Genomic DNA, 20,312 nt, shown 5'->3' with positions numbered 1-20,312 from the left:
AAAAGTTAATACTGTTGCTTGTCTGCACAGCTCTACTGCCTATGCACCTCCACCCAGCTTAGTGTTGGCTGCAAATTGACTCTCCGTGCACTCAATTCCATTCTCCAAATCATTAACTAGACCAGGAACAGGCAATTATCTCGGCTGAAGTGCCACTTAATCAGTTTTAGTGAGCTGTCAAGGGCCGCAAGGGTAGCCCCATCCCTTGACAGGTGCCCCACCTCCTGGTTGCCATCTCCTAACCCCTGAACTTTGCCACCAGAAGTCCCTCCCCTTGCCCGCAGAAGTACTCCTTTTGGTAAGGGGGTTTGCCATCATGGAACCAAAAAAACCCAAACAAACTATATACTAAAAATCAAACACTGACAACAATAACATATTTTAATTTAATTAAAAAAAAATATTTTGGTCCTCATTTGTGTGTTTCTGTTGCATATATAGAGGTGATTGCATAATAGCTCAAAATTAAGTATTACTCTTATATATTGCAGGGGATGTGGAGGGGTGGGGGTGTGTGCATGGGTGGGGGGGGGCTTTGGGAATGTGCATGGATGTGTGTGTATGTGGGGTGTGGGGGAGAGTATGGGGGTATATGTAGATGTGGGTGGGTAGGTATAAGAGGTATGTTTGTGGTTTGTGGTTTGTGGGGTGTGTGGAGGGGGAGGGTAGCTGGGAGTGTGTGGGGGTGGGTGTGGGGTATGCCTGGGTGGGTGTGGGTACATGTGGGGGGGTGTGTGCATGCATAACAGTGAGCAGGGATATGTGTGTGGGGCTGCATGTGGAGGGGAGGGTATAGGTGGGTGCAGTGTTTGTGGGGTGTGTGATTGTGTGTGATCATCTGGCCCAATGTATCTTAACACAACACTTTTGCTTAGAGTAAATTTAACAGGTGCCATATACCTATTGGTAAGTCATGATCTTTTTCTCATTGCTATCTCTAGTTGACTTCAATTAGAGTCTTGCAAGCAGGACTTGACCTGGAAGATGTGCCTGTCTGGTAAGTTATAGTTGTGTTGTATAGCCACTGATAATATGCTCTTTAGATCCATATTCCATCATTTTCTGACCTCCAGATTCTCTGGAAATGCACAGTATTTTCTTTCTGCATTTGATTGAAACAATTGTGCAAATGCTTCTGATCAAGAAAATCCCAGCTATGACTGCAAAGTAGCTGCCATAAATTAGAAACTAAAATAAAAAAGTACAATTAGTGAAATCTGTACAGTATTAGGGAAGCAAATCTTGTCTGATCATTAAAATATATTGATTTCACAGTTGTGTTCCTCCCTATTTTCCAAGTACAACCTTAATTGGAATTAAATATCATCATTTGAATAGCTTGCCAGACATCAGGGGATCTTTTGCAGCTACCATAGTGATTCCTGTGCCATTCTCCTATTTATCCCTGGCACCTTAAAAGGACTGAAGGAAACTTTTAATCTCAGATGATTCCAGGTACTGGAATGGCTCACTGGGGTCTAGACCCACTTTGTAAATAAGAGCAACCATCAGAGCTGCTACTTTATGTTGCAAATGAGTGTCATGGGATGGAATCCTCAGGGATGGCAGTGATGCTCCTAGGTCCCCTTGACTAGGTCAGTCTAGCCCAATGGGCACCCTCTTTCTTGTTTGCCACGTCTTTGCTCATAATTATAATATAGGGAGGCTGCCCTTGATCTTATTGTCTGGACACAGTCCTGCTGGACCCCCCTGAACCTCATGAATTCTCGGATCCTGTTTTGGATCCCGCTCAAAATGGGTGCCTCCTGGGACACCCTCAGCCTTATGGACTAGATGTGTGGCTCCAAAACTGCCCCTTTACCATGCCCCAAGCCTCGCAGATGTCATACCAATGTTGTCTCTTTGAGTTGCGGCCTCAGCTTAGTCCAGCCTCCGCAACTGCGCCCTCTGGTGATGGGGTCCGCTCTCCCCCTTTGTCATGGCGCCACCTGGCACTGAGGTTCACTCTCCCCCTCATCACTGCAGTCTCTAGTGCTGAGGTCTGCTCTTCCCCTCATCACTGCACCCTTTGGCACTGGGGTCCACTCTCCCCCTTGTCACTGCGCCCTCTGGTGCTGGGGTCTGCTCTCCCCCTTGTCACTGCACTCACACTGGTGCTGGGGTTTCCCACACTGCAGTGGGTCCCCAATGAGACCTCCTCCTTCCCCAGTAGCCTCAGCCCAATCCTCCGGTATTATAAAACAGCAAACAAAACTTTTGCCCCTGGGCTATACCATAACACCAAAGTTCAGGGTGTGCTCTGCCCCTTTTAAAAGAATCCAGTGTCTTCCCTGGCACTAAGTGCCTAGTAGGCAAGGGTACCTCATTAGTCCTAAGTGCAGCATATCAGGTAGTTTTAGCATCTCTGGGCCATTCCTCCCTGGATGCTCCTTCCCCTTCGGCTGCTTGCAGGGAACTCAAGTCCCTAGTCCCAGCCCTGGGGTTTATATGAGACCAGGGCCCTGCCTATTCCGTCTAGCTGACCAGGTGAGGGTGCAGGCTAATTTTCTCATTAGCCTGTTGCCATGGTAACCCACACCTACAGCTCCTGTCTGGCTCTTTGGGCTCTCTCCCCAGGCAATTTCTGCTCTTACAGGAGCAGGCACCTTAGTGCCCTGCGACACTGAGGTGAATGAATATGGATATATGACCTAAGATTGGAGAATTCGAGATCAGTTTGCCTCCATGCTATAGTTAATATGATATTGTATTCTATAACATAATAAGCAGGAATTCTAGTTGTCTGTTTGCCATGGAAGACCACAGAAAAATGAGGAATCTGCATTTTTCCACAAGCTACTGAAAGTGTAGTGGTATCTCACAGCAAGCAGTACCATTTCTGCTTTCTCTTCTTTTTGCTGTGGTTTTTGTCTCTTGGCTAATCAGCTGTGGGGGGAAGTGCAAAAACCATGGCAAAAATGCGAGTGCAGAAATGGTGCTGCCCTGTATGGGATGCCACTGCATTTTTGTAAGTCATGGAAAAATGCAGATTTTTTGCATTTTAAAAGGAAACATAGGACCCCTGCAGAATGCAGTGGGACAGCAGACAACTGACACTCAGGAGAAAACTGAACTCTTAAATGAATAATTTGCATTGGTATTCTACCAGACAAGGAAATTGATTTGCCAGACAGAAAGTTGGATGGACAATGTGGGGGTGACTGGTGATCACCCACCTATAATCAGTGAAGATCTTGTGAGGGAACACCTAAAGAGGCTTGACATCTACAAGTCAGCAGGTCCCAATGAACTACACTCTAGAGTGATGAAAAAAATGGCTGACGTTATTGCACGACTGATGGCAAAACTATTTGAGAACTCATACTGTTCGGGTGAGGTCTCAGAAGACTGGAAGAAGGCCAATGTTGTGTCTATCTTCAAGAAAGGAAGGAAGGAGGACCCAGGGAATTATAGGCCAATCAGTCTGACCTGAATCCCTGGAAAAATCATGGAAAAATTTATCAAAGAATCCATCATTGATAGGCTAACAGAAAGAAAGTATTCTAAATCACAGCCAACATGGCTTTGTTGCAGGCAGGTCATGCCTGACCAACCTAATATCCTTCTACAATCTGGTAACTTGCCACCTGGATAAGGGAGATGAGATCGATGTTATATACTTGGATTTCAAAAAGGCCTTTGACTTGGTCTCCCACAATGTCCTCATGGTAACATTGGCAAGTTGCATCCTTAACAACTTAATGGTCCAGTGGCTAGGAAACTGGCTCTGAGGTCAGACCCAGAGAGTGTTAATTGATGGAACCAAGTCACCGTGGTGAAAGGTGACCAGGAGTGTTGCTTAAGGCTCAGTACTTGGACCAGTGCTTTTCAACATTTTCATCAATGATTTGGACACGGGTGTGAAAAGCACACTGGCAAAGTTCACGGATGACACCAAGGTATGGGGAAGTGTGGTCATGCTGGAAGACAGGCTGACCTGGACAGGCTTGTAAAGTAGGTGGATCTTAACCTGATGATGTTTAATGCTGAGAAATGTAAAGTCCTCCATCTGGGGAGAAATAACCCACAACATACTTATAGGCTTGGTGGTGCTACATTAGCCAGCACCACAGCCGAAAGAGATCCAGGGGTCACGACTGATCATAAAATGAACATGAGCCACCAGTGCGATGCTATAGCCGGCAAAGCGAACAAAACTCTAGCATGCATCAACTGATGCATCAAAAGCAAGACTAAGAATGTCATCCTCCTGCTCTGCTCAACAGAGGTGAGGCTGCAGCTGGAATACTGCGTCCAGTTCTGGGGGCTGCAGTTCAAGAGGGGTGTGGATGAGCTGGAAAGAGTCCAAAGGAGGGCCACATGAATAACTAGAAGTCTGGAGAACAGACCATATGAGGAGAGGCTGATGGATGTGGGACTGTTCAGCCTGGAGAAGAGAAGACTCAGAGGGGACTTGGTGGCAGCCTTTAAGTATATAAAGGGTGTATATCAGGGGCTAAGAGAACACCTGTTCATGAAGGCACCCCAGGGGAAGACTAGGAATAATGGTCATAGACTGATAGAGGATCGCTTCAGATTAGACATTAGGAAAAACTTCTTTATGGTTCGTGTGTCCAGAGTCTGGAATAGACTCCCCCCAAAGGTGGTACAATCACCTTCCCTGGGGATCTTCAAAAGACAGCTGGATGTACACCTCACTGGGGTAATCTGACCTCAGCAGTCTTTCCAGCCTTGAGCAGAGGGGCTGGACCTGGTGATCTCTGAAGTCCCTTCCAGCCCCTAACTTCTATGAATCTATAAACAGAGTTTTTTTTTGTTTTTTCCATGGAAAACTAGATCCCTGATGATAAGGTATCACTTCCAACCATGTTCATTTGAACCTCGGTTGCTGAAACTGTAAAACAAGAACATATCTTCAAACGTCTGTTGATTTACACTGAGAATTTCCTTGCTTATGTCAAAATTATACCCCTGTTTCCTTTCCTCCCAGGGTACACAGTTCAGCAACTGTGCTGTACTGAATTTTATAGTCTAATTTTGGGATGTGAAAGAGGAAATGAGCAGTCTCATTGCCTTGCAGGATGCACATAGATCAAGAAGCAAAATTTTTGCTGCTCTTGATTAGAAAAAGGGTGGGTTGGGTTTTACTATAATGAAAAATAATAAACTGTAAAGTAATACTTTACAGGAACATGGAGAATCAGTTAAATATTTGAGATTCCATCTTTGCCTCTACTTCAATAGCTGATCCTACAAACTGTTACATGAACAAGACAACACCAAGGGCTTGCCACCATTTTGGAAATGTCTGTTTTTCATTTCTCCACCTTTCATTATCAGTATATTGTTGCTTCCCTCCTAAATGCACAGCAGTTGCATGACATGTACATGCTCACAGACAGTATCAGCAAAAATCACTTATACTTAGAGTGCCATAATTCTACTCCCTTCATGAGCAATGCCTTCAGTTCAGACCAAGGCTTGCCTACCCCTGTGCTTGTAATTTTGTCATGCACCAAAATAACTGAGACATCCTATCAATTTTCTCATGTCACTTTTCTGGTGGTTCTCCCCACTTTCTCCTTCTTCCTCTAAGATGCTGGTAGTTCCTTCCTTATTCTCTTCAGTGAACCAAAAACCATTGTACTCATGCTGTTTTCAAAGAGTAAAAATAGTTTATGAAGGTATAGCTAGAGTGTCAATTTCCATTGAAACTGAACAAAATTTCACTAGGGGCAGGAATGGGTTAGTTGCTCAGTGTATATCCTTACTAGATAGCTACATTTATTTATTACCACCCCCCTTGGTAAAGAGTAGTAGTAATAACCAAATGGGTGAAAATAAGACAAAATTTCAGTAATTTGCATTAAGCTACAGAACAGGTCTCTCTGAGCTACAATTGGAATGCAATAGCATTCCTTACTCCTAGTTTTGTTGGGTTTGTTTTTTTTAATTAATCCATGCTGCCTCAGTGCTGCTGAACTGTCAGCACACCTCATGCTCAGAGATGGGCTTAATTTCTTAGCAGGAAGAGTTAATTTACTGTATTTACTCCAGTTGAAGACAACCCTGATTTATAAGATGACCTCCAATGATTACATTCTATCTATGGAAAATGTATACATTTGTTACAATTTTTCAAGTATAGAATCTAATTATTGGAGATTTGCCTTGAATTTGTCCCCCTCCCACTACTACAGCAGCAAAAATAAATCTGGGGGGTCAGGTAACCCCACTCATGACTAGAACTGGGTGTTCTTGTCATGAGTCCTGGGATGCACCAACAATTTATATGCAGATGAGGTGCAGGGCAACCTAGTCCAGCTTTACCTTATGGAAGGAAGGACTACAATCACGTGTGTCAGGCTAAGAGAGTGGGTGACAGGGATTCTGGGTGAACTGTTTGGGGCCCCATTTCATGATGCTTGACAGACATTTAAGGCTGGTAAAGAAACAGGAATAATTGGAAATGGGAAAGAAAGGCACAGCTCAGCTGTGAGAATGAAGAGGAAGTAAAAATGTATGGAATATAGAGGTTCACCATGACTTGAAAAAGAGTTGGCACTGAGGGGGACTACATTTAATGGGTGCTGCCATATGTCTCATCCTGATGGGCTATGCTAACATACTCTTGTGGTAGGTTCCTATTAGCATCTTGGTCTTGTGGCTAAGATAAAATGTAGCATTTTTTGCACCACAAGATGAGTGAAAGGGCTGGCTCCAGCCCTCCCAGTGATGGCCTGGTATTGAAGTACACTTATGACCAGTGCAAGGGCAGTATATCCAGGCCTAGTGCCACTTCCCTGTAGAGCAAACACCCACCCATTTTTTTAAGGGATGGACACACACACACACACACACACACACTTCCCATCAGTACGTTTGTCTAATGTGGGCTGTGTGTTTTATACTCATGCTCAGTGTTGGCTGATTTTAATCAATTTCATAATTGGTTTCCATTGCTAAGCACATTCTGCTTTTGCCAGCAGTTTAATGACAGACAATGTATTTAGTGAGATTTCCTTGTACACAATTATAAGATGAGGGTTTTTTCCCCCATGCCAACTGGGGGAAAAAAGTCTCGACTTGTATTTAAGTAAATACAGTAGTTGTATTGCTACCTTAACAAATCACCAGTTACTGCCTAGGCAATGTTATCTGCTCATCAAGAATTGTTTTGGGCTTCCTGTAAAAATCAAAGGCGCATTTTAATAGATCCTAAATATTTGTTTGTTGCTATAGAAGGACAAGGGAGAGGAACTATGGCCAACTTGGAGGAATCATAGAAAATTAGGGTTGGAAGGGACCTCAGGAGGTCATTTAGTCCAATCCCCTGCTCAAAGCAGGACTATTCCCAACTAGATTATCCAAGTCAAGGATCTGTCAAGCTGAGTGTTAAAAACCTCCAAGGATGGAGAGTCCACAACCTCTTTCGATAACCTGTTCCAGTGTTTTACTACCCTCCTAGTGAGAAAATTCTTCCTAATATGTAACCTAAACTTCCCTTGCTCTATTCTTTAAAAAAATATGAGATTGGATTATTTAAGATGGAAATCATGAATTCACAAGATTTCTTTTACAAACATTTAAGATACACAAGACAAAACTGTAAATGTAAGGTGAAGATACCACTTACCTGAGTAACTATATCCAATCCCAGACCTCTTGCATCAACAACAACAACAGTTAGAATAGTTTGAATCACCAGTGCGATCAGGTTGTTGAATCCAAACATCAAAGCATAACGTTCCATGCTTAAATTGATAGCAATCTGAAATCTAGTATTATACTGATTAGTTAGTTCAACTTCAGTAAGCATAAAAATTGTAGCTTGTCATCTTGTTGATTAAGGACAGTGTTAATATGTAAGGTTTGTCGAGTTAGGGATAAGAGGTGTAAGTTTACAACCTGCTGGATAACAATTTAATAAGGAGTATTCAACCCATACCAATACCTTAGAAGTAATAAATCAAGTCTGACTACTGAGCCAAATGCTGGACCTTGTGTCCCAGGATCAGAAGAATTAATTCTATGGGCTCTGAGAGAGAATCATAGTCGGTTTTTTGCTCTATGGTTTGACTATGGGATAATTTTTCTTTTGAAAAGATGTTAATTTTTTTTTGTAAACTGCATCCTTTTGGTTTTCTCATCAGAAAATGTACTAGTTCCTTTTGCAGTGCATTTCATGCTGATTTTTATTAGTTCTCTGAAGTCTTTGGGCTTGTGTACGCATGCCTCTAGAACTGGTTAAACTTTTTGTGGTTCATAGAGCAACATATTTTTAAATATTTTGAGATGAATTATTTGTAATGAACATATTCAAGAGCAATCTGATTGGGTCATGGGTGGTTCACAAACATGGGCCAAATTCCATAGACTGTTATTTCTGTAAGTTCATAGAGTATTCAACATTCAGGAGTTGGATTTTAGATTAATCATTTAAGTTGCCTCATGGATGAGCTATTAGTGAAAACAGGGGCCATTCCTGAAGAAATCCATGGGATATTATGTCTTTGAGGAGAGCAGTGTATGGAGAAGAATAAATAATGACTGGGAACTTTTCAGTAAATTTCTGTTCCCTCTGTGCAAGACCCGAGTATTAGATTTGACTATGTATATGGATCCCAGATTTTAAAATGGCTGGATTTCTTCCTGGTTAAAGAAGACAGATACAAAATAAATTTGTTTGCTGTTCGGCAGATTCTGCATTGGTCAGGGACAGACATTACAGTATAAATGATCAGAAACCTGTCTATGCCCATAACAGAACAGAAGTTCAGCACATGTAGACTGGTTTAAAAATGGTGCAGCCCAGCCTAAGATTTGCACCCCACGCCAAAGGGAGAATGTGTATTCTGTTCAGTACTGATCTAAGCTGTGCCACTTAAAGAAAACCATGAACTTAGATTGATTCCACCTCGAACTTTTTGAATGCCTGTACCTAGCCATTAAATATCTCCCTCTAATACATGTGTGCATTTAATCTACCCAGTGTGACTGGTTTCGATATGATTGCCTGTATGTGTATGATTGCCTGTTTGTGCACAGCCACCTGTGCTGGATGAATAAAAGGACCTTTTCACATATGTATGAACAAACCTGAATGTTCACAGCAAAGAAAACAAAATATGGGATTAGGATGAATTGTGAAGCAGGTTTACCAAACTTGTTTGTTACTTTTATTTTCCCACTACTTACCCAGGCTAAAAATCAGATCAGTTTAGCTGAAACAATTTAGTTGAAATAAAATATTTTGAAGTAACTGAAATGTTTTAGTCTCCTTTTTATATAAACCAGCTTTTTTAAATGAAAAAGCTGTTTTAAACTGAAAAACCTTTAAGGAAAGTATTGACATGGGATGTTTAAAAAAATTGTGACATGTTTCTTCAATTTTTTTTCCTGAAATGGCAGATTTATAAACTCCATCCCTTTCCTGTAAATGTTTTTGGCTTTGAATCAGGATTTTCTAATGCAAAAATGTTTTGTAGGAAAGTTCCCAACCAGCTCTAGAGAATATGCTTCTCTGGTGAGAAATTCTGCAACTCCATAATGAGGCACAGAGCTGCTTTGTAAGGATACGACTGATAGCATTTTCTTTCTTTAATTTTGTTGGCAATTTGTTTTGGTTTTTTGTTTCTTTGTTTGTTTTGCTTGACAGTGGAAAAATGGGGGTCCTGGGTTCGTATATAATTGAGTCAATTTTTAAATTTTTTTTTGGCTCTCAGATATAAGGAAAGAACTGAAATCCACTAAAAGGCTTTTCCTTCTCAGAAAAAAATGAGGACGTAGTCATAATATTCTTACCAGCACCTTTTTTCTTTACAGTATGGTCAGAGTTCCTCTTATTGCTTTAAACAGAAGTGTTGATAATGGCAAAGGCTCACTACACATTTGCTTACAATGCTCATTACTATAGAAACAGCTGAGTTCAACCTCCAGGCAGCCAACAGTTTCTCTTGCATCAAATTGTGCCAGCTGCTGAGAGTGTGCTGTACTTCTTCCTCAAACATGTTAAAACTAATTTAAGAACATATTTCACAAAGTTGCTACTGACAGCCATCTGGGTAAGAAGCTGAATTGTGCAAGGCTTAGGCAGCTGTCATCTCTATACTAAAGCTATAAAAATATAGCAATAGCTTAAAAATCCATTAGAATTCACTGATTCTTTCCTTTACACACACAAACACACATTTTTTAATATTTGTCAGCGCCTGCTTTTTAAAGAACGTATGTGTTTGTACCAATTTACCCCCCAGGAGGATGGGGGAGTATTTAGGTATAGCCGTAGGCTTATTTAGGGGACCTAAATCCATTCCAGCCCTTCTGTTTCTCAAATATAGATTACAGCAATAAATAGCCTGAACCAGACCAAATAAAGATGGCAGTGAAAACTTCTAGTTGAAATTCTCAAAGCTTTTCTATCTATATTGAAATGTTATATCTTATTCCTTCTGTAGGAGCAACTGGCAGGCGGCCTCTTTCAGTCATCTTGTCTGTATTTGACACTGTCCTGGGTGGTTGTCATCTTCTGAATATTTCATACTACTCTAACAACCCACTAATTTGAAAAGAGAGTAGTATATTGATCTCATTCAGGATGAGCATGATCTGTAATTGATCTAAGAATAGGCTTTATTTCTCTTAATCTAAGGTTTTATTGTTTGAGAATTCTGCATAGAATAAAATAGTTATGGTTTGTACTTACGTTGCTATTGTTATGAGGAGCATGTAACATGCTTTGAAAACTAGGTAGCCAGCATAGCATGCCCAGATATTGGCAGTAAAATGCATGAGAAACAGAGAACCAGCATTCACTGCAGAGAATATCCCCAAGGCTAGCTCTCCTGAAAGATCCCAGTTTATTTTCACATATCCTACTCCCAAGGATGATGCTGAACCTAGAGAAAAGATAAGAACATTTGAATAGTGACTGTCCTACCATTAAATGGCAATACCTACAGATCTTATATTGGATAATATTTCCAGTCCTTCCCTTTTCATGTCCTTATCAAGGTATTCAGCAGAATTTGCAGATTCATTGGAATCTGACAGGCTGTGCTGTCAGTGCTTCTGCTGTGGCATTGAACTTGCAACATCTGGACTGTTAACCTTCTGGCTTACTGTCCACACTACCCCAGACCCCATTATTGTCAGTTGAAAATACAGTAGCTTAATTCATGCAAAAGATGAGTCATTTTGGGATGAATCTTAACATTCTTGCCATATTTTTCTTAATAACAAATGATGGATACAGTTATACTTGGGCTCTTTGGGGGACTCTTTAGCTGCTGTGTTTTGCTTATGGCTTCCAAAATTTGTCAGCCTGCTTTGGGTGGCTTTAGCTCAGTCTGAGTCCTAAAACAAATCCTGATGAATATGCCAAGTCTATGGGGTTTTCTTAGCATTGCTAAGTCTATTTTCATTGATTTTGATATTGATTTGGTCTTGACTATCTAGTGTGCTAATAAATATTGATAATTTGGGAGGGAAATCACAAACACATATACAATAGCATGGTTTTCCTGGACAGTTCTCCACACAATCCATGTGTGACCTTGCACATCCTTGTAAGATTTGACATTAGGAATGGCTGTCAGAATGTCTAATTGACAAACCCATTAGGATACTCTCTTGCCTTGTTTTATCATTTGTACCAGTGCAAAATGAATGGAAATTACTGCCAAATAAGCTTGGTAGCATTATACGAATCTGCTTTGCAGGTTGCTGTGCCATGGTACAAATAACTATGATCAATAACTACAAATAATTGCAGGACAACAATACAAATAATTGTAGGATGGCAATAACTGCAGGATCATACCACTAATTTTTTAACTCCATTGTCTCCAGTGTCTCATACCAATTCCCCTAAAATGAAAGGGGAGAAATATTTTCTGGCCCCACATTTTTCACAAGGCTATTTGGATTTATAAAGGAAATCTGATTAGAGTTTATAATTGTTTATCATGCCATACAGTTACTCAATATAGCAGCCATTATTTACAGCATGGTGAGGCAGACAGACTATTCATAGGAGAAAGCAAGGTATGGACGTCACAAGAAATTCTTAATATGCTCTTCATCCTTATAGGCTGCCACTTCAAAACTGAGGCTTAAACTGACGCAATTTTTAATCAAAAATGCCTCAACACTTGAAAATTACATTTGAAATCTAATTGATCTTCCTCTCATTTTAATAACATAATCTTGTATATAAATTGGAGTTTTATCAAGAGAAGAAAGCTTCCCAATGTGCATATACACCATATATAATAGAAGGACTGCTAACTTTTCTAATGTGACCCATATCCTGTTATGGAGCGTCCACAGAAACTTCCTTTTTCATTCATGAATGGATAACATCCCAGTGGCAATCGCATCAATGCAGACATGGAAAAGCAGTTGCAGATCAGCCATGCATTTTTTAATCCTTTTAAGTGGAATTTAGTAGCAGGACACAGAGACTTTATGAAGCCTAGGCTCCCTACAGACACTTGTTAAGTGCTGCATAGGACACAGAGGATCTCCGGACCAAAGTTGGGAGCCCTTGTATTACCAGAATCAGTCATGGTACTGTACTTCTCATGAACTGTTATTTCAACATACAACCCACTTTCTCCTTTTGTGCTATGGGTGGACTGGCTGGACATAGACTTAACATGTTAGGATACAGGCAGTGCTTGACTTAGGTTTTGAGTTCCGTTTCATACTTACAATGTTTATAAATTGACGCCCTGTTTCCACTTCAGCAGGTCCTGATGATCTCCACCCCAGAGTGCTGAGGGAATTAGCAGAGGTCATAGCGGGACCCCTGGCATGGATTTACGAGTACTCGTGGTGCTCTGGTGATGTGCCAGAGAACTGGAAAAGGGCTAATGTGGTCCCCATTTTCAAAAAAGGAAGGAAGGAGGACCCAGGAAACTATAGGGCAGTTAGTCTTATCTCAATCCTGGGTAAGCTTTTTGAGAGAATTATCCTGGTGCATGTCCGTGAGGGGCCAGCAGGGGAGATTATGCTTAGGGGCAACCAACATGGGTTCATTAGAGGCAGGTCCTGTCAGACCAACCTGGTGGCCTTCTATGCCCAGGTCACAAAATCCTTGGACGCAGGTGTCGCAGGGGATGTAGTCTTTCTGGACTTTAGGAAGGCCTTCGACACTGTCTCTCACCCCATCCTCATTAAAAAACTAGGAGACTGTGGTGTCAATACCTACACAGTCAGATGGGTCACTAATTGGCTGGAGGGCCGCACCCAGAGAGTGATGGTGGACGGGTCTTATTTGACCTGGAGGGATGTGGGCAGTGGGGTTCTGCAGGGCTCGGTCCTCAGGCCCACACTGTTCAACATCTTCATCAGCGACTTGGACGAGGGGGTGAAAAGCACCCTGTTCAAATTCACAGATGACACTATGATGTGGGGAGAAGTGGGCACTATAGAAGGGAGGAATAGGCTGCAATTTTCTCATCAGTGCAGAGGCAGAAAAGGATCTTGGGGTCATTATTGATGCCAAAATGAACATGGGCTGACAGTGTGGGGACACGGTCAGGAAGGCCAACCGTACCTTGTCATGCATCCACAGATGCATCTCAAGCAGGTCCAAGGAGGTGATCCTCCACCTCTATGCGGCACTGGTCAGCCTGGAGCTGGAGTACTGCATCCAGTTCTGGGTGCTGCACTTCAGGAGGGATGTGGACAACATGGAGGAAGGGAGATATAGTGACCATTTACAAACTAGTCAAGGGGGACCAGCAAGCATTGGGGGTGTCCCTGTTGCCCCGAGCACTACCAGGAATGACAAGAAATAATGGTCACAAGCTGGCAGAGGGTAGAGTCAGGCTAGATATCAGGAGGCACTACTTCACTGTCAGGGTGGCTAGGATCTGGAACCAACTTCCATGAGAAGTGGTGCTGGCTCCTACCCTGGGGGCTCTTTAAAAGGAGGCTGGATGATCACCTTGCTGGGGTCGTTTGACCCCAGTACTCTTTCCTGCCATGGCAGGGGGTCGGACTTGATGATCTGCTCAGGTCCCTTCTGACCCTACCAAATATGAGACTATGAACTTTCTGATATCAGTTTCAACTTCACAATGCTTGATCTGACACAACGCCACACTAGTGAACAAGTTTTTTGCATTGTATGTCCCTGGAGAACATCTGTCCAAACTTCCTTGGACACTTTCTTTAAGAAAGCAGACGAGACTCCTGAGAAGACTCCAGCCAAGAACGCTTCAAAAAGTCCAACCAAGAGCCCTTCAAAAAGTCCAGCAAAGTCCCCCCAAAGAAGTCCTTCCAAATCAATATGATTGTTATTTACAATATTAAATGCATTAATGTAGCTATATTGTTCATCTATAATTGATTGAGTACAAAATTCTGGGTTATTTTTGGTGAAAGTAGGGTATCAGGCCTTGGTTCAGGAGCCAATTCCCATTTATAACATTGTTTCCTATGGGGAAAATGGTTCTGAGTTACAACATTTCGACTTAAGAGACAGTTTTCAGAAACCAATTATGTCATAAGTCTGAGGACTGCCTGTATATTTGAAATGCAAGTTCTTTTACTACCGGAAATTTTTTGATATTGTTTACTTACTAAGGAAAGTTGCTATTGCTTCCACTGCCCCATTGTATACTGTGGAGCTCTGGGAAGGTGCCCTGTGGTCCCATAACACCTGGACATAATTCAGGACCTGATAGAAGCCTGCAGTGGCTAACGCCCACCAGAGAGACCAGTAAAGAAGCCTCTTTGTGCCGTAGCACTCCTTCATGTCCTTGAACAGCTGCACCAGCACTCTCAGCACGTGATTCTGTGGCTTAGCAGTGTTAGGATGGCATTCAGGTGAGGTGCTGGGGTTTGCAGCTGACTTGACAGAGTCTTTGTCATCTTGGCCATCAGGTTGCTCGTTAGTGCTGGATGCTTTTGGCTCTCCCTGTTTTGAACTTGGGGGAGTGTCTGAGATGCTGTGAAAAAACATGCTTTTTTGGGGCATTGGTAATAAAAGTGAGGTAACAAATGCTAAGGAGAGAGAAGCCAAGCTTATAGCGCTTAGATAAAAATAGGATAAGTCTGCCAATGATACCAACAGTTGTCCTAGCACTGCCCCAACTGTGGATGCAACTAGTGTGATGCTTCTGCAGTAGCTTGTTGCTTTCTGATAGTGGTCAGCACTGACAACGCTGTAAATGTAAGAGTAATAGGCTATCTCTGTGGCTGTGACCAGACCATAGAAAACCTCCACTATTTGCATGGCTATCATTCCTTGTGCAAACATTAGTATCAGCCAAGTAATGATGAAGCTGACTCCTTGGAGAATAATGATTGGCTTATAGCACATGTAGTCTGTGATCAGGAAAACTGGAACCAGCAGCACCAGGTAGGAATATGTCCAAACTGGGAAAACATGATTTGTCACCTAGAAGTGGAAGGAAAGGATTGTATGATTTGCAGATGAAGTTGTAGAAGAAGGATTGTTCTCCCTGAGTTGTTGGGAATGCATCAGATACACAACTTAAAGGAGCTTGAAGCACAAATCTCATTGCTCACTGCCTGACTTAAATATTTCATTTACAAACCTTGCTAGCCAAACCTTTTTTACCTGAAGCCTACATGGTATATATCCTATAGTCCATCAAGGTAGTGTAATTTAAGTATATCAGCTTCTAGAAATAAAAGTGACTAGCATATTATTTCATCTGGTGGCCGTTGACTTCCAAGTCTGTTTGACCACCCATTTATGGGTGGGTTGGCAGGGACAGCTTTTAGTCTGAGTACAGAATAGTGCTCAGTCTGCTGCCTCATGAGCCATAGCTAAATGCTTTAGCTATTCTACCTTTTGTAACTGTATAAGCCACCTGACTATTCACTTGTCTTCACATGAGCTCATTTGCCCTTTTTAGGGAAGATTTCAGGAGCTTAAGACCAAGAGCTTAATTTTTCTCAGGAAATTGTGCATAAATCTTTTCCTATTCAGTGTTAGGAAGTAGAGGGTATGTCTTTAAATTCTCTACAAATCAGGAAACACATTCATTATTTGCTGTGCCATTTAATGGGAAAGACTGTGTAATGCCATACCTCATCAATGGTCAGGTTTTTGTCTGGTCCTGTTAGATAGGGAATTAGAAAAGAGTCCAGTGGCTTCATTGTGTAGAAAAATCCATATATACAGAGGATCAGCGTGGGATAAATCCAGCTGCTACTTTGCCCTTTCTTCCAACAATCCATTCTCTGTTCAACCAAAATACAGTAAGGAAACTGCACATGAAATAAAAGAATGGCACTTGTCACTAACACTCAAGGGGAATTCTTTTAAAGTTTGACAGGTTAATTTTAAAAAAGCATGACCATAAAGACTTTCCTGGCCATTAAGTCAGCAACTTGGTGAACAGTTCAGTGAGTCTGCGGTTTCTTTGCAAGGTGTGACAGAGCAGTAAGCCTACCCTGTCACGAGACACCAAAAGAACAAAGGGGGAAAAGAAACTTAGTGTGGCGGCAAGCCTGGACGGGGGAAAAGACGTATTGAAATCCCCAAATGCTAATTATTGTGATCACCTGTGAGGACTGGCAGGACAGTGAATGGGATACTGTCACCTCGCACACAGCTGATTGACATGGGAATTTAAAAGAAAGCCAACCGAGCAGACAGCTCTCCTCTGGTGAGGGGAGCAGCACCAAGGGAAGCTTGGGGGAGCACAGAGCTGCAATGATGGTGTGTTGCCAGCCAGGGAGCCTCTGAAGAGTGTTATACAAACAGACTCACCTGAAGAGCAGGGACAATGAAGAAGCTGTTGCAGCCAAGCTGGTGATTTTGAGTCCGGTTGGTCTGGGGCTTTGTCCCGGAGGTCTGGAAAAGGAAGAAAGAGAGGTGGATCTAGAATGTGAGCTTTGGGCATTGGCCCAAGACAACCCCTCTCTGAAGGATAAGGGTAAGGGGAGGATGTATGACTGTATATTTGTGACCACAGAAATGAAGAATGGGACAAAAGGCCGACAGCCAGAAACAGCTGCCTGGACATCAAGCAAGGTAGCATAGATAATCTGACTCCCACAGAGAAGACCTAATGAGATCAATGCAGGAACATCTAATGTGGTAAGGACAGGGTATGGGGATGATGGAGCCCTGTGAAGAGGAGCCATACTTTTAAGTTGCAGGAATTAGCATCAGCTTTGTCCCCCAGGACTGTATTTGTTTGATTCCTTCCTTAACATCTAAGTCGTGGCTGGTGAAATCCAAGGAGACTATCCAATCCTAAGAGAGACTGCAATTTTACTTTGGTGCCATGGCTAGGTCTTCCACACAAGGTCTTTGTATCAGGGACTGCTTTGAAGATTTTCAGGTAGAAATTCTATTTCATTAGTCAGTCCTACAGTGTTTAACAATAGCCAAGCTCACCATTGAAGATTGTTTTGAGGAGATATGGTCAAGAAATTTCACATTGTAGAGCCCAAAGGACGAACGTGAAGTATGCTTTCAGGCAAAAAGTTGTTTATTAAATGGTTTCATCTCACTTTTTCCTACTTTTATGTACAGCTCTCCACAGAGTGTCGGGGAGAACAGATAGTTAGGCTATCAGGAGGAGGGAACGATCACATAGTAAAATACAGAGAAGATACTGGACCACATCTGCAGCTAGTTCATCAGAAGTCAGTTTTGGATGCTGACCCATTATGTTAAATCTAAGTGAAGGATTTGTTAGCTTTATAGTCTCCAAGTAGGACACGCTACAAATGAGGCTAAAAAAACACAGTTTTTTCTCTCTCCTTTCATCATGATTTATAAATTAAATTAACCTGTGGTTTAAATCTACTAGACCAAATTCCGGTAAATCTGAGAACCAAACTCACAGGAGACATGCAGAAGGAAATACGTTACATCCTTGTAAACTAGCTTAAATCCTTTTAGAAAGTCTGAGCATAAGAAGGTGTAACTTTCATATCTCCAACTCACTTGTTTGAATAGATAATGTTAATGACTACCTAAATTAATACCATTCATATATTTTAGGACCCTTCAATTTCTGTTAATCCAGCTTTGATTCCTATTGGTTTACTATGATTTTCACTTATCAATATGTTTAGAGCTGTTTATCAAAACATTTTTGCTGTAAAGTTGTTTTTTCAATTCAAGAAAGCAGAAAGTATTTACTTTCCTAAATTCTGAGTTCTCGTAGAAAACAGAACTGAAACATTTTCAATTTTTTCTGATAAAGTGAACATTTTTCACTAGAATTTCAAGCAATATTTTAGTTATCAGATTTCTATAGCAACTGAAAACTTTTCCAAACAGTTCTACTTATACTTACTAAACCTGAAGGAGTCCAGATTGTTTAACTTACATGCCAGTGAACCAGAAATGTTTCTGAGCAGAGTATAATGACATACAGGGATTGCATGTAATATATGTAATTTAAAGCAGAGGACAGAAGGTGTAATTTAACTTGCGCCTTTTTACACCACACCTGTTTATAATCCCTGACATTCCAGTCGGACCATGTAAGCAGATTCAAGGGAATCCGATTTATGTCACTGCACACCTGGATTGAATCTGATTGTATATGAATTTTATGGGCTAGCCGCTAGGGGGCAAGATAATCCCAACAATTTGAAGATTGAAGTTTAGTTGGTAGAGAAAAGATGTGCAAGTACTCAAAGCATAGTACAAGAGATACTAGTACAAGTATACATAGTACAAGAGATACAAAGCATAGTACAAGAGATACATAGGACAAGATACATCCTGTATTGCTGTTGCTTTTCATGCTGCTTCTGCTGAGATTGTAGCCTTGGCAGGAACACCTAGTCCTGACCTGTCTTCTCCCCTTCTGACTAATTTTATCAGTCACAATAGTAATTCCTCACCCTACTGTGACTTGATGAAATACTGCAACATTGCTTCTCCTAAGAAATCAGGTGTAATGGTAACTTATGTCATGGAAATGCTTGTAAATACTTCACCTGATACAGAGAGGCTGCAAAAAATAATAGCAAGGAAAGGATAAAAGCTTAATAGGATGTGTTTGGTGAAGTTCATGGTACCTGTACAGATACCCAAAGCTGTATTTTCCTGTCATTTGGTTTGTTTCTTGGAGTGCATCTACTAGCATGCTGCTTCAGAGGTTATGGTGTACTCTCTGCTATACCAGCCACCTCTGTGGGATGGTGCAGTGAAAAGTGGGAGATTGCGCTGTTCTTCCCATACCCTTTTTAGTGCATCTTGCCTGAAGGTATATTAGCAGAAATCAGTCCCTTTAGGGAATTGAAGGACTGCTGAGTAGGAGATCAACAGGGTTCTTTCTATGCTCCCCCTCCCATGATGCCCATGGAGCAACCCAGCGCAATCAGATCCATAGTATCAAAGTTTTTTTGTGCATGTTCCCTGAGTTGCTGCTAACTTGCCAAATCCTATAATCATCGTCTTCTGAGCTACATCAACCTCCTCACCTTTTGCATGCAGCATAGTCTAATCTAACCTTTTCTTTATGGCTATGATCTTTGCACACAACTCCAGTGATTGCACTTGTCCTGTGGCAGTGCTCATCAGTTCATTCCCATTTCAGTCATCTCACTTTCTCTCAATGTCACTCATTTCCTTTTTTTTCTTTTCCTTTTAGGTTGTCTATAGTAGGCATCTGCTTGATTAGACATGTTAGTCAGGGGCGTGGAAAACCTTGCTTTATATAGCTATGCAGGCACAAGGCTTTAGTACAAACATAACAATGGCAGTAAAGCTGCATTTTGCTCCTGGGAGACCAGTTACTAAATACAGTGCAGTTTTGTTGGTATAGCTGCTCACCACTAGGAGTGCATTGTCAGAACAGTATGCTGCTATTCCCATATTCACAAAGTAATCCTGTTATAGACATAGCCTAAACCTACTCCAGACCTGCCATCTCTCTCCCTGTTCTAACTTTGTTGGTTCCCTCAGGGTTTTATTAAAGCTGGTTTCTCTCCTTTTTTCGACTGCGTCTAGATTCTAAATTTCTTAAACTCAGAGGTAACCAAACCTTGTCTGCTGCACCTTGTCCTTGGTTTTCTTTTTCTCTTCGTCGGTATAGTTCCCTTTTAAGTACTCCATATCCTTCAGGTTCTGCTGATAATTCTACCCTAGCTGTTTGCCTTTTATTCTCCCACCCACGCTCCCTATTTGTTTTTAAAGTTTTTCCTGTTACTCTGGTCTTTCAACATGTTCTCTTGCCACCTTCCTTGAAAGCCATTCCAGCTGGCTTGGTTTCAACCTTTGTTTCTGAATGAATTAACTCTTTAAAAGAAGTGGTTTAGTTTTGATACAAATGAATTTGCATTGTAGCAGGGTCCAAAGGTACCAGTTAGTCAAGACTGGCCCATGTTGTGTTAGA

General features: G+C 41.7%; 1 protein-coding gene across 1 annotated transcript; it reads right to left on the bottom strand.

Moving 5' to 3' along the window:
- Window positions 1–685: 685 nt before the first annotated feature.
- On the bottom strand, window positions 686–20,028 carry LOC102369979 (thiamine transporter 2-like). Its single transcript, XM_006020736.2, has 7 exons — window positions 19,962–20,028; window positions 16,718–16,801; window positions 16,033–16,185; window positions 14,554–15,373; window positions 10,667–10,859; window positions 7,598–7,739; window positions 686–1,188 (listed from the first exon to the last, which is right to left on the bottom strand). Exons 3-7 carry the CDS (start codon window positions 16,180–16,182, stop codon window positions 1,003–1,005), a joined length of 1,491 nt encoding a protein of 496 aa, XP_006020798.1. The 5' UTR covers window positions 16,183–16,185; window positions 16,718–16,801; window positions 19,962–20,028; the 3' UTR covers window positions 686–1,002.
- Between the last annotated feature and the right edge of the window lie 284 nt (window positions 20,029–20,312).

Source organism: Alligator sinensis, unplaced genomic scaffold (genome assembly GCF_000455745.1).
Source record: "Alligator sinensis unplaced genomic scaffold, ASM45574v1 scaffold596_1, whole genome shotgun sequence".
NCBI classification, from domain to species: domain Eukaryota; kingdom Metazoa; phylum Chordata; order Crocodylia; family Alligatoridae; genus Alligator; species Alligator sinensis.
The sequence above is the reverse complement of the archived record's forward strand: the minus strand, read 5'-3'. Positions and strand labels throughout refer to the sequence as shown.

Bases quoted from the DNA above. Each gene is read 5' to 3' on its own strand.
- LOC102369979 (XM_006020736.2), bottom strand. From the start codon at position 16,182: ATGGATTGTTGGAAGAAAGGGCAAAGTAGCAGCTGGATTTATCCCACG. The intron at 15,374-16,032 runs GTATGGCATTAC...TTCCACTTCTAG, and splicing joins AAAACCTGACCATTGATGAG to GTGACAAATCATGTTTTCCC. The intron at 1,189-7,597 runs GTAAGTGGTATC...TTTTTATTTTAG, and splicing joins GATTGGATATAGTTACTCAG to TTTCTAATTTATGGCAGCTA.